The 15,000-nt window shown below is 37.2% G+C and overlaps 1 protein-coding gene across 1 annotated transcript in view; it reads right to left on the bottom strand.

Moving 5' to 3' along the window:
- stxbp5l (syntaxin binding protein 5L) overlaps positions 1-15,000 on the bottom strand; it is a 359,880-nt gene that overhangs the window by 137,989 nt on the left and 206,891 nt on the right. Inside the window, 8 exon segments of the mRNA XM_061918310.1 lie at positions 6,262-6,329; positions 8,219-8,366; positions 8,523-8,595; positions 11,292-11,333; positions 11,336-11,445; positions 11,525-11,588; positions 11,752-11,766; positions 13,780-13,903. Of these exon segments, the coding sequence (XP_061774294.1) occupies positions 6,262-6,329; positions 8,219-8,366; positions 8,523-8,595; positions 11,292-11,333; positions 11,336-11,445; positions 11,525-11,588; positions 11,752-11,766; positions 13,780-13,903 (644 nt within the window).

Raw genomic sequence — 15,000 nt, 5'->3', positions numbered from 1 at the left:
TGACAGTGGTTTTCTGAAGTGTTCCTGGGCCCATGTGGTGATATCCTTTACACACTGATGTCAGTTTTTGATGCAGTACCGCCTGAGGGATCAAAGGTACGTAATATCATCGCTTACGTGTAGTGATTTTTCCAGATTCTCTGAACCTTTTGATAATTTTACGGAACGTAGATGGTAGAAAATCCCTAAATTCCTTGCAATAGCTTGTTGAGAAATGTTGTTCTAAAACTGTTTGACAATTTGCTTACAAATTGGTGACCCTCACCCCATGCTTGTTTCTGAATTACTTAGCATTTCATGGAAGCTGCTTTTATCCCCAATCATGGCACCCACCTGTTTCCCAATTAGCCTGCACACCTGTGGGATGTTCCAAATAAGTGTTTGATGAGCATTCCTCAACTTTATATCAGTATTTATTGCCACCTTTCCCAACTTCTTTGTCACGTGTTGCTGGCATCAAATTCTAAAGTTAATAACTATCTGCAAAAAAAAAAAAAAAAAAGTTTATGAGTTTGAACATCAAATATGTTGTCTTTGTAGCATATTCAATTGAATATGGGTTGAAAAGGATTTGCAAATCATTGTATTCTGTTTATATTTACATCTAACACAATTTCCCAACTCATATGGAAACGGTTTTTGTGTATATATATATATATATATATATATAAATATATATATATATATATATATATATATATATATATATATATATATATATATATATATATATATATATATATATATATATATTCTCATAACAAAAGGAAACTCAAGTCCTGATTAATTTTGGAGTCAAACCAGGCGGGGTATTTACAGTAAATGAACCAAGTATGCAAACATAAATACTGTAAATAAATGACTGCAGAGTCATGCAGCAAAGAGCAGCTTGCGTGTTTGCTTCAGAAAGGTTTAGCGTCCCTGCCAAGCTTTTAGAGCGCAGCATGGCCCCACTCTCTGCTCTTTGTGCCGATCTTGGCACACTTCCCACATCTCAAATTGTAAAAGCCTACAAAACTGCAAATGCAAATCAATATCATCTGGACCTCTTAAAGGTGGAGTGCACACTCCCTTGGAAAACTGCTGGTGATACAGCACATTTCCCTCAGCCGGGCCAGAACAGGATTTCTAACGGAGGAGTAGTCATGAAGTGAGGAGGAATAAAGGTCAACAACCTTGTGTAGAGCGGGTGTTGTAGTACCTCTCAAAATGTGGAAATGGTGGGAATTTGAAAAATGGGAAATTCATTTTGAATGGGTAAAAAAGTCCTGGAAGACCGGGAATTCTGGGATATCTAGATATTTTTTTTTTAACTAGGAAAAAAAGTAGTCTAAATTCCAAGGATGGTGGAATCGCTTGAATCGGTTGAAAAATGCGGAAATGGTGGAAGTTTGAAAAGTGGTCAATTTATATTGAATGGGTAAAAAAGTCCCGAAAGACCGGGAATTCTGGGAAATCTAGATATTTTTTTTTAAAACTTGGAAAAAAGGTAGTTTACATTTCCAGGATGGTGGAATGTGTTGAAGGTGGAATCGCTTGAATCGGTTGAAAAATGTGGAAATGGTGGAAGTTTGAAAAATGGTCAATTCATTTGGAATGGGTAAAAAAAGTCCCGGAAGACCGGGAATTCTAGATATTTTTTTTTTAACTAGGAAAAAAAGCAGTCTAAATTTCCAGGATGGTGGAATGTGTTGAAGGTGGAATCGCTTGAATCGGTTGAAAAATGTGAAAATGGTGGAAGTTTGAAAAATGGTCAATTCATTTTGAATGGGTAAAAAAAGTCCCGGAAGACCGGGAATTCTGGGAAATCTAGATATATATATATATTTTTTAACGAAAAAAATGTAGTCTAAATTTCCAGGATGGTGGAATGTGTTGAAGGTGAACTCGCTTGAATCGGTTGAAAAATGTGGAAATGGTGGAAGTTTGAAAAGTGGTCAATTTATATTGAACGGGTAAAAAAGTCCCGGAAGACCGGGAATTCTGGGATATCTAGATTTTTTTTTTTTAACTAGGAAAAAAAGTAGTCTAAATTTCCAGGATGGTGGAATCGCTTGAATCGGTTGAAAAATGTGGAAATGGTGGAAGTTTGAAAAGTGGTCGATTTATATTGAATGGGTAAAAAAGTCCCGGAAGACCGGGAATTCTGGGAAATCTAGATATTTTTTTTTTAAACTTGGAAAAAAGGTAGTTTACATTTCCAGGATGGTGGAATGTGTTGAAGGTGGAATCGCTTGAATCGGTTGAAAAATGTGGAAATGGTGGAAGTTTGAAAAATGGTCAATTCATTTGGAATGGGTAAAAAAGTCCCGGAAGACCGGGAATTCTGGGAAATCTAGATATATTTTTTTTAACTAGGAAAAAAAGTTGTCTAAATTTCCAGGATGGTGGAATGTGTTGAAGGTGGAATCGCTTGAATCGGTTGAAAAATGTGGAAATGGTGGAAGTTTGAAAAGTGGTCAATTTATATTGAATGGGTAAAAAAGTCCCGGAAGACCGGGAATTCTGGGATATCTAGATATTTTTTTTTAACAAGGAAAAAAAGTAGTCTAAATTTCCAGGATGGTGGAATGTGTTGAAGGTGGAATCGCTTGAATCGGTTGAAAAATGTGGAAATGGTGGAAGTTTGAAAAATGGTCAATTCATTTGGAATGGGTAAAAAAGTCCCGGAAGACCGGGAATTCTGGGAAATCTAGATATATATATTTTTTTAACGAAAAAAATGTAGTCTAAATTTCCAGGATGGTGGAATGTGTTGAAGGTGGAATCGCTTGAATCGGTTGAAAAATGTGGAAATGGTGGAAGTTTGAAAAATGGTCAATTCATTTGGAATGGGTAAAAAAGTCCCGGAAGACCGGGAATTCTGGGAAATCTAGATATATATATTTTTTTTAACGAAAAAAATGTAGTCTAAATTTCCAGGATGGTGGAATGTGTTTGAACGTGGAATCGCTTGAATCGGTTGAAAAATGTGGAAATGGTGGAAGTTTGAAAAGTGGTCAATTTATATTGAATGGGTAAAAAAGTCCCGGAAGACCGGGAATTCTGGGAAATCTAGATTTTTTTTTTTTTAACTTGGAAAAAAGGTAGTTTACATTTCCAGGATGGTGGAATGTGTTGAAGGTTGAATCGCTTGAATCGGTTGACAAATGTGGAAATGGTGGAAGTTTGAAAAATGGTCAATTCATCTGGAATGGTAAAAATATCCCAAGAAACCTGGAATTCAAGGAAAAAAATATGAATATTTTTAACTTGGAAAAAAGGTAGTTTCAATTTCCAGGATGGTGGAATGTGTTGAAGGTGGAAGGGTTGTAATCGGTGGAAAAATGTGGAAATGGTGGAAGTTTGAAAAATGGCCAATTCATTTTGAATGGGAAAATGTCCCGGAAGACCTGGAATTCTGGGAAAAAAAATATATAATTTGTTTTTTAACTTGGAAAAAAAGGTGGTTTAAATTTCCAGGATTGTATAATGTGTTGAAGGTGGAATGGTTTGAATAGGTTGAAAAATGTGGAAATGGTGGAAGTTTGAAAAATGGTCAATTCATTTGAATGGGTCAAAAGTATCGGAAGACCGGGAATACTGGGAAATCTAGATATATTTATTTTAACTAGGAAAAAAAATAGTCTAAATTTCCAGGATGGTGGAATGTGTTGAAGGTGGAATCGCTTGAATCGGTTGAAAAATGTGGAAATGGTGGAAGTTTGAAAAGTGGTCAATTTATATTGAATGGGTAAAAAAGTCCTGGAAGACCGGGAATTCTGGGAAATCTAGATATTTATTTTTTAACTAGGAAAAAAAGTAGTCTAAATTTCCAGGATGGTGGAAACGCTTGAATCTGTTGAAAAATGTGGAAATGGTGGAAGTTTGAAAAGTGGTCAATTTATATTGAATGGGTAAAAAAGTCCCGGAAGACCGGGAATTCTGGGAAATCTAGATTTTTTTTTTTAACTTGGAAAAAAGGTAGTTTACATTTCCAGGATGGTGGAATGTGTTGAAGGTTGAATCGCTTGAATCGGTTGAAAAATGTGGAAATGGTGGAAGTTTGAAAAATGGTCAATTCATCTGGAATGGTAAAAATATCCCAAGAAACCTGGAATTCAAGGAAAAAAATATAAATATTTTCAACTTGGAAAAAAGGTAGTTTCAATTTCCAGGATGGTGGAATGTGTTGAAGGTGGAATGGTTTGAATCGGTGGAAAAATGTGGAAATGGTGGAAGTTTGAAAAATGGCCAATTCATTTTGAATGGGAAAATGTCCCGGAAGACCTGGAATTCTGGGAAAAAATATATATAATTTGTTTTTTAACTTGGAAAAAAGGTGGTTTAAATTTCCAGGATTGTGTAATGTGTTGAAGGTGGAATGGTTTGAATAGGTTGAAAAATGTGGAAATGGTGGAAGTTTGAAAAATGGCCAATTCACTTTGAATGGGAAAAATGACTCGGGAAACCTGGAATTCTAGGAAAATAATATAACATTTTTTAACTAGGAGAAAGGTAGTTTAAGTTTCCAGGATGGTGGAATGTGTTGAAGGTGGAATGGTTTGAATCGGTTGAAAAATGTGGAAATGGTGGAAGTTTGAAAAATGGTCAATTCATTTTAAATGGGAAAAATGTCCCGGAAAACCTGGAGTTCTAGAAAAAAGATATAAAATTTTTTTACTTGGAAAAAAGGTAGTTTAAATTTCCAGAATGGTGGAATTTGTTGAAGGTGGAATGGTTTGAATCGGTTTAAAAATGTATAAATGGCGGCAGTTTGAAAAATGACCAATTCATTTTAGATGGGAAAAATGTCCCGGAAAACCTGGAATCCTAGGAAAAAAATATAAAAAAATTTAACTTGGAAAAAAGGTAGTTTAAATTTCCAGAACGGTGGAATTTGTTGAAGGTGGAATGGTTTGAAGTGGTTTAAAAAATGTATAAATGGCGGCAGTTTGAAAATAGGCCAATTCATTTTAAATGGGAAAAATGTCCCAGAAACCTGGAATTCTAGGAAAAAGATATAACAAATTTTAACTTGGAAAAAAGGTAGTTTAAATTTCCAGAATGGTGGAATTTGTTGAAGGTGGAATGGTTTGAATTGGTTTAAAAAATGTATAAATGGCGGCAGGTTTGAAAATAGGCCAATTCATTTTAAATGGGAAAAATGTCCCGGAAGACCTGGAATTCTGGGAAAAAATATATAATTTGTTTTTTAACTTGGAAAAAAGGTGGTTTAAATTTCCAGGATGAAGGAATGTGTTGAAGGTGGAATGGCTTGAATCGGTTTAAAAATGTGGAAATGGTGGAAGTTTGAAAAATGGCCAATTCATTTTGAATCGGGAAAATGACTCTGGAAACCTGGAATTCTAGGAAAAAAATATAAAAAAATTTAACTAGGAAAAAAGTTAGTTTAAGTTTCCAGAATGGTGGAATGTTTTGAAGGTGGAATGGTTTTAAAAAATGTATAAATTGCGGCAGTTTGAAAAATGGCCAATTCATTTTAAATGGGAAGAATGTCCCGGAAAACCTGGAATTCTAGGAAAAAGATATAAAAAAATTTAACTTGGAAAAAAGGTAGTTTAAATTTCCAGAATGGTGGAATTTGTTGAAGGTGGAATGGTTTGAAGTGGTTTAAACAATTTATAAATGGCGGCAGTTTGAAACATGGCCAATTCATTTTAAATGGGAAAAATGTCCCGGAAAACCTGGAATCCTGGGAAATTTAGTTTTTTTGTTTAACTTGGAAAAAAGTTAGTTTAACCTTCCAAGATGGTGGAATGTGTTGAAGTTGGAATGGTTTGAATCGGTTTAAAAAATGTATAAATGGCGGCAGTTTGAAAAATGGCCAATTCATTTTAAATGGGAAAAATGTCCCGGAAAACCTGGGATTCTAGGAAAAAGATACAAAAAATTTTAACTTGGAAAAAAGGTAGTTTAAATTTCCAGAATGGTGGAATGTTTTGAAGGTGGAATGGTTTTAAAAAATGTATAAATGGCGGCAGTTTGAAAAATGGCCAATTCATTTTAAATGGGAAAAATGTCCCGGAAAACCTGGAATTCTGGGAAATGTGGAAGGTATAGCGCGCCAAAATCTGTAGATGAATAAGTCGAAGAGGTTTAGTAAGTAGATGAATTTTGGTGTCGAAAAGCATAGTTTTAGAATGCTTTGGAGCGTTCACACAATAACACAAACGTCCACTGCAGAGGACACTGGCTCTCAGGAGGACATTAAGCATTAACAAATAAATCTTCAGAAGTGATGCAACACTTGGGACTTACCCAGTGATGATGATCTCCGGGTAGGTGTGCGAGCCCAACGTCCACATTCCCCCGCTAACCGGCCACTCCTGGCATGGAGACACACAAGGAGGACAAACATGACACAAGGCTTCCTATTTGTTAGAAATCCCACTCTTTGTATTAAACATGCTTCACTGATTGGTGATATTTAGCGAGTGGCATTTTGTCCTACTAATTTCAGCGGTCCTTGAACTCACCGTAGCTTGTTTACGTGTGCAACTTTCTCCGACGCTGCCACAGAAAGACGCGTTTCATGTCTCACCTTCTTCGTCTCATTTTGTCCACCAAACTTTTTATGCTGTGCGTGAATGCACAAAGGCGAGCTTTGTTGATATTTGGTCAATGCATGAATGCAAGCTAATCAATGCTAATATGCTATTTAGGCTAGCTGTATGTATACACCGCATCATTATGCCTCGTTTGTAAGTATATCTGAGCTTCCTTTATTTATGTCCTCTGTGTATTTAATTTATATTTGCATGACTCATGACACATTATCTGTATGTAATATTGGCTGTGTATCTGATAGTTGTTTGTGTGCCATGTTGTTCCAGACCACAGCAAACGTTAGCCAGCTTGCAAAGATTGTAATAAATCCATTAGAAGAAGACAGCCTGCCGTTTCCTTTAACTTGGACACACACATCTATACCTTATGGCCATTTCCAGGAGTTACTTCACCTTCTGAGAAGTTTTACTAATGTTTTCCAAAGTTTTAAAAAATGTGCAAAATGAAAATTACATTTCAAAATTTCTGTCCACAAAGATTTGCGTCAGCCTGCAACACATAGTCATTTTGATAGTAGGCTAATATAGCTAATATAGACACTTACATCATGTATTGCCTTCATTATAACATTTATATAAGACTTTTAAAGTCATTTTGATAGTAGGCTGTTGTAGCTAATAAAGACACTTACATCATGTGTTGTGTTCATTATAACACTTATATAAAACTTTTGAAGTCATTTTGATAGTAGGCTAAAGTAGACACTTACATCATGTGGTGCCTTCATTATAACACTTTTATATAAGACTTTTAAAGTCATTTTGATAGTAGGCTAATATAGCTAATATAGACACTTACATCATGTGTTGCCTTCATTAAAACACTTATATACGATTTTTAAAGTCATTTTGATAGTAGGCTAATATAACTGATATAGACACTTACATCATGTGCTGTCTTCATTATACACTCATTAAAGACTTTTAAAGTCATTTTGATAGTAGGCTATCCATCCATCAATCCATTGTCTACCGCTTATTCCCTGTGGGGTCGCGAGGGGCGCTGGTGCCTATCTCAGCTACAATCGAGCGGAAGGCATCGTACACCCTGGACAAGTCGCCACCTCAACCCAGGGCACTTACATCATGTGTTGCCTTCATTATAACACTTTGAAGTCATTTTGATAGTAGGCTAATATAGACACTTACATCATGTGTTGTCTTCATCATAACACTTATATAAGACTATAGAAGTCATTTTGATAGTAGGCTAATGTAGCTAATATAGACACTTACAACATGTTTTGCCTTTATTATAACACTTTTATAAGACTTTTAAAGCCATTTTGATAGTAGGCTAATACAGACACTTACATCATGTGTTGCCTTCATTATCACACTTATATAAGACTTTTAAAGTCATTTTGATAGTAGGCTATTGTAGCTAATATAGACATTTAAATCGTGTGTTGGTTTCATTATAACACTTATACAAGACTTTTAAAGTCATTTTGATAGAAAGCTAATATAGTTAATATAGACACTTACATCACGTGTTGTGTTCATTATAAAACTTATATAAGACTTTTAAAATCATTTTGATAGTAGGCTAATATAGCTAATATAGACACTTTCATCATGTGTTGCCTTCATTATAACACTTATACTATATGTGTTATAATAAATAACCTAAAATAATAGTAGTCTACCTTCTGACTGTAGCCAGTCTTCTTGTGTTTAGCTCCAATGGAGTAGAGGACAGGGATGACGTCTGGAGGACAGTCTGCAAAATAAGCGGTGCAGGTAACGGGAGACTCGTGGACGTCCATAGGGTATGGGTTCTCGAAGACCGGGAAGCTGCAGGACATGAACGGATCATTAACTCAATTGCCTGTAGTATTGCACTAGTTCTAGTTCTAATCAGTCTGGTCCCTCAGAGGGTTCCGGGCGACACGGTAGCGTCTCCACAGACCAGCCTCGTACAACTTAGCTCTTTATCCGTGAAATACCTACTTGCTCTGCGTCAGATCCACCACAATCAAATCTTTTTCTAGCAGCACCACCACTGCAAAAGGATCCTGGACCTCTGAAAGACACAAAGAAAATAAAAAAAAAGGTCATATATTACTGTGGTATGCAAAACCGTAAGGAAGGTGCCTCAGTTTTTGCGCATTTGTCAGGTTCAAACACTGATGATATCTATTAAAACAGATAAGAAGCAAGGAATCATGCAGAGACAGAGTTCGATTTTGCTCAAGTGAGGAAATATGTGATTTGGGCTGTACTCTTGTTACAGATCCAAACTTCGCTCTCCACGTGGTTCCTCTATTTATATGGAAGGTCCCTGGTTACATCACTGAAGTTGTCACTGGGGGAATGGGGTTAATCTCGACAACTCCAGTTAGACAAAATATATGATTATTAATGAAATGCAAATGTGTTGACACTGGTGATATCGCCCTGTCTCTGCTATGTCTTGGTCACGTTACTCGATGTTCCGCCCTAGCAGTCAGCAGGACGTTCCTGGACACAGACACTGATACCAGACTGCCTTGCAATCTTTTGGATTGCCAGCTTTGCACAGACAAAGAAAAATACCACTTCAGCACAATTAATAGTAACAATAGCAACCGCCCTTAAGCATAAAGGTTGTGTGATGATATATACATTATTATTCTAACTGCATGCCACTTTTATTTTTTTTTACACATGTTTGCCAAAACTTTAACCTAGTTTCCATGACGGTTGCATTTCATTCATTTAAATCCTTCAGCAAAAATCAACAAGAAGTGGCCAAAAACCCCTTCAAAACAAAATGTGTAGGTCTAAGTGAGACCTACATTTCATTCATTTAAATCCTTCAGCAAAAATCAACAAGAAGTTGGCAAAAACCCCTTCAAAACAAAATGTTCCTAAAAAATGTCATTTTTGCCTCTTTGAGCTGTAATTTGACCCCCTTGAAATGCTTCAAAACTCACCAAACTGGAGACACACATCAGGATTGACGAAAATTGCGATCTAATAAAAAAAAAAAACAACTTCAAAACTGCACTCTAGAAAGAAATCACAGATAAAACTGATTGTAACTTCCTGTAGGAATGTTGTAGAGACATGAAACAAAAACATCTATGTAGGTCTCACTTAGACGTACATTTCCTTCATTTAAATCCTTCAGCAAAAATCAACAAGAAGTTGGCAAAAACCCCTTCAAAACAAAATTTGTAGGTCTAAGTGAGACCTACATTTCATTCATTTAAATCCTTCAGCAAAAATCAACAAGAAGTTGGCAAAAACCCCTTCAAAACAAAATTTTCCTGAAAAATGTCATGTTTGCCTCTTTGAGCTGTAATTTGACCCCCTTAAAATGCTTCAAAACTCACCAAACTGGAGACACAAATCAGGACTGGCGAAAATTGCGATCTAATAAAAAAAACAAACCTCAAAACTGCACTCTAGAAAGAAATCACAGATAAAACTGCTTGTAACTTCCTGTAGGAATGTTGTAGAGACATGAAACAAAAACCTCTATGTAGGTCTCACTTAGAACCATATTTCATTCATTTAAATCCTTCAGCAAAAATCAACAAGAAGTTGGCAAAAAACCCCTTCAAAACAAAATGTTCCTAAAAAATTTAATTTTTGCCTTTTGAGCTTTAATTTGACCACCTTAAGATGCTTCAAAACTCACCAAACTGGAGACACACATCAGGACTGGCGAAAATTGCGATCTAATAAAAAAACAAACCTCAAACTGCGCTCTAGCGCCTCCTAGAATAAAACACAGACAAAACTGCTCCTAGGAAGAAAGCACAGATAAAACTGCTTCTAACTTCTGGTAGGAATGTCATAGAGACATGAAACAAAAACCTCTATGTAGGTGTCACTTAGACCTACATTTCATTCATTTCAATTCTTCAGCAAAAATCAACAAGAAGTTGGCAATCACCCCTTCAGAACAAAAGTTTTGTAAAAACCAGTCACCTTTTTTCAAACATTATCTCCTCTGAGCGCGTTTGGAATAAAACACAGACAAAATTGCTCCTAGGAAGAAAGCACGGATAAAACTGCTTCTAACTTCTGGTAGGAATGTCGTAGAGACATGAAACAAACACCTCTATGTAGGTCTCACTTAGACCTACATTTCATTCATTTAAATCCTTCAGCAAAAATCAACAGGAAGTTGGCAATTACCCCTTTCAAAACAAAAGTTTTGTAAAACCAGTCACCTTTTTTCAAACATTATCTCCTCTGAGCGCGTTTGTTTGTGTCGGCTTCGAACTCGCACAGGAAAGGGATGGAACCCCTAACAGCTCCGGTTTTATTTTACGGGCCTTCAAAGAACATCCACGCTGATGCTGCTTCGCTGCTGCCGTCTCCAAGATGGCGGCTTAAAAGCAGGAAGCACCAGCATGACCACACAATGCAGAGAAGGTAGGTAGTGTGCGGGTAAAGATATGTTGACTGGGTGAAAGAAGGTGGCACCAGTTTGACTCCAGGATACAGAGAAGGTAGGTAATGTGCAGGTAAAGATATGTTGTCTGGGTGATGGCAGGAAGCACCAGCGTGTATGGGTGACAGAAAGAAGCACCAGTGTGACCCCAGGTTGCAGGGAAGGTAGGTAATGTGCAGGTAAAGATATGTGAATGGGTAAAGGCAGGAAACACCAGCAAAAGTCGGTCCCGTCCATCGCTTCTTGCAGCTTTTAATTCCTTTAGGTTCCCCAGTAAAATCCAAACAAGCGCCATCCTCTCTCAGATATTTAAAACATGTCCATGTACTCACCGTTATTATAAGGAGTGTCGCAGAGGGTAATGAACTCCACTATGGAAAATCCATCTCCAAAACGGTGATGGCCTTGCCGTGCATGATGGTCAAGGTCGGCCGCCGCCCCGCCTTGTCGTACGAAAGACCTCCGGAGAAGATGACGAAAGGCTCACTGAGGAACAGAAACTAAGTTTCACATTGTTTTGAAAACAACCCGCCAAACATTTTCATTCAAAAGAGAACAAACCCACCTGTTCCTCGAGGTCTTGTAGTCCACTTTGAGTATGGGTTTACAGGATTCCTTCTTCCCATCTTCTGGATTTTACCTGAAGCACACGACATTGCAGAAGTAATGACCAGTAAAATATGATCCTGGAGGTCTCTTCTACTTTTTGGTATATAAGAGTCAGTTTATTGTGTTACCTCGTTATTCATAAAAAAAAACGCATAAACCGTGGCAACAAATTACAGTAAAAACTCAATATTGCGAACCCTTCTGCTTGTGAACTTCGAGGGGTGCGAACGTTTCAGTCATTCATTTAGTTGTTTGGAGACATCACTTCCTGTTTGGCGCAGCACCCTATGTCACACCCCGTTCTCCCAGTCCGTTACTCTGTCTGTTCTCGGCTTATACCAAGTTTTGTCTATTTCGTTACTCAATATGGGTCCAAGAAAGCCAACAAATAAGCCTGGATAGAAGTAGGGATTTGCTGTGGACTTAAAAAATCACTATTTGCGAGCAATCCTGTTCCGTCTCCTTGTAATGTTTGATCCTGTTCTGTCTCCCTTAGATTAGATTAGATTAGATAGTACTTTATTTATTCCGTCAGGAGAGTTCCTTCAGGAAAATTACAATTTTCAGCACAATCCCATTCAAGATCAGACGAACATTACAGTAATGTTTGATCCTCTTCTGTCTCCCTGTAATGTTGGATCCTGTTCTGTCTCCCTGTAATGTTTGATCCTGGTCTTTCTCCCTGTAATGTTTGATCCTGTTCTGTCTCCCTGTAATGTTTGATCCTGATCTGTCTCTCTGTAATGTTTGATGCTGTTCTGTCTCCCTGTAATGTTTGATCCTGTTCTGTCTCGCTGTAATGTTTGATCCTCCTCTGTCTCCCTGTAGTGTTTGATCCTGTTCTGTCTTTCAGTAATGTTTGATCCTGATCTGTCTCCCTGTAACGTTTGATCCTGTTCTGTCTCCCTGTATTGTTTGATCCTCTTCTGTCTCCCTGTAATGTTTGATCCTGTTCTGTCTCCCTGTAATCTTTGATCCTGTTCTGTCTCCCTGAAGTGTTTGATCCTGTTCTGTCTTTCAGTAATGTTTGATCCTGATCCGTCTCCCTGTAACGTTTGATCCGGTTCTCTCTCCCTGTAATGTTTGATCCTGATCTGTCTCTCTGTAATGTGTGATTCTGTTCTCTCTTCCTGTAATGTTTGATCCTGTTCCGTCTCTCTGTTATGTTCGATCCTGTTCTGTCTCTCTGTAATGTTTGATTCTGTTCTGTCTCTCAGTAATGTTTGATTCTGTTCTGTCTCCCTGTAATGTTTTTATGTGCTTGTGTTGGAGACATCACTTCCTGTTTGGCGCAGCACCCTATATCACAGCCTGCTTACGCAGTCCGTTCCCGGCTTATACAAGTTTTGTCTATTTCGTTACTCAATATGGGTCCAAAAAAAGCCAACAAATCAGCCTGGATAGAAGTAGGGATTTGCTGTGACTTAAAAATGACTATTTGGGAGCGATCCCGTTCTGTCTCCTTGTAATGTTTGATCCTGTTCCGTCTCCCTGTCTGTTACTCTTTCTGTTCTCGGCTTTTAGTCTAGTTTCGTGGATATCATCACCTTGCTCAGGAACACTTAAGAAAATCACTTTCAGTAACTACAGCTGGTCGCTGCATCTGTAAGTGCAAGATAAAACTCTACTATGCAAAGCCAAAGCCATTTATCAACAACACCCGGGTTTGTAAGTCAAATCTGTGATGGGGGGGGGGGGGGGGGGGGGGTGTTGGCCACATAAGTGAGGTGTATTGGACATTGTTGAGGCCGGCGGAGACTTTTCACGGCGTCAGCGGGTCATGCTGGACGTGACGGACAGGTCTCTGCTAGAGCTCACAGCGGGACTCGTGGGTGCAGAACAGATAACAAAAAAGGATGTCAGCTTTTTTGTTTTTGTTGTTGCACAAAACACCACAAAGCGAATGTGGAGGTGTGACGGCACACCACCAGTGAGGGTGAACTATTTATCAGTTTGGTGTTTTATTACCTTTGCTGAGAAGTTGATTAAACCGGGGGCAATTTTCTGACTTATTTACTCCACAATATTTGCTATATAAACAGAGACTTTTTCTAATTCATTATCAGGGTAGGGTTTTTGATTTTTCCTGGGACAAAATAAATTAAAACAATATCATTTTTTTGTGTATAAAGTGTGTAATTTCTTTAGGACTGGAGGAAGTGTAGCTTATTGTTGTTGTTGTTGTTGTTGTTGTTGTTGTTTTCCCCTCACCATGCGGGAAGGTGACCTGCACGGGCTTGGAGGTGTTCCTGAGGTTCCACACGGTCAGGCTGCCGTCCGAGTGACTGCACATGAACTGCTTGCCTTCGTGGTGCCAGCTGGCAGAGTGGATCGCCTGCAACAAAGAAACAAAACAAAACAAAAAGACTCTTAAAGGGACAAATGCAGTTTTTGCCTGAAGAACACATTTTTTTCGATGCATTCTAAATCGTAAAATACGTCAAGCACGAGGCAGCTTACAGGAGCGCTCTATTCCGTCCATGAAACCTCCCAACAATACTCCAATTACGTCTCGTGACCTGAATATTAACTAAGTATTAGCGATATGGCTTGTGCAGCCCATTGAGACACTGGTGATTTAGGGCTATATAAGTAAACATTGATTGATTGATGTTGTTATTATAAGGGCTAACGCACAGGATCTACTTTTAGTGAGCTAACTAGCTTATGCTACTATATTGACATACTGAGCTGCTGCATCGCCTCTGAGTTCGTGAAAGTAAATTCTACATAATAAATCATGCCTCTCACCTGGATAGTAGAAGGTTTTTGGACATAAACCGAGAAGTTGCTGAACTTGGCGAGAAAGACATGTCAAAGGTGCTCATTTGCGACACCTTTTTATTTATTTTTTTAAACCCGCGTGAGGATTATGATGAATATTTCATTTAAACTGGAAGATACAAACATCCCATCAGTCGGCATCCTAGTGAGAGCAGAAATTGTACAGTAAGTGATTATTGTATTATGTTCGCAATCTGTATATCTTGTTTAGCACTTTTATATATATATACAGTATATATATATATATATATATATATATATGTATATATATATATATATATATATATATGTATATATATATATATATATTATATATATATATATATATATATATATATATATATATATATATAGTACAGTATACAGATAGTTGGTTTTAAAATGTAATATACAGTACAATATACAGATAGTTTAATATGTAATATACAGTACAGTAGCATATAGTTTGTTTTAAAATGTAATATACTGTGTGTAATATATAGTACAAACTTAATATACTGTATAGTATACAGATAATTGGTTTTAAAATGTAATATACAGTACAATATACAGATAGCTTGCTTTAACATGTAATATACAATACAGTAGTATATAGATAATTGGCTTAAATTGTAATATACAGTACAGTATACATAGAATTTGGTTTTA

This window comes from Nerophis ophidion, linkage group LG13, assembly GCF_033978795.1.
Source record: "Nerophis ophidion isolate RoL-2023_Sa linkage group LG13, RoL_Noph_v1.0, whole genome shotgun sequence".
Taxonomy (NCBI): Eukaryota; Metazoa; Chordata; class Actinopteri; order Syngnathiformes; family Syngnathidae; genus Nerophis; species Nerophis ophidion.
The sequence above is the reverse complement of the archived record's forward strand: the minus strand, read 5'-3'. Positions and strand labels throughout refer to the sequence as shown.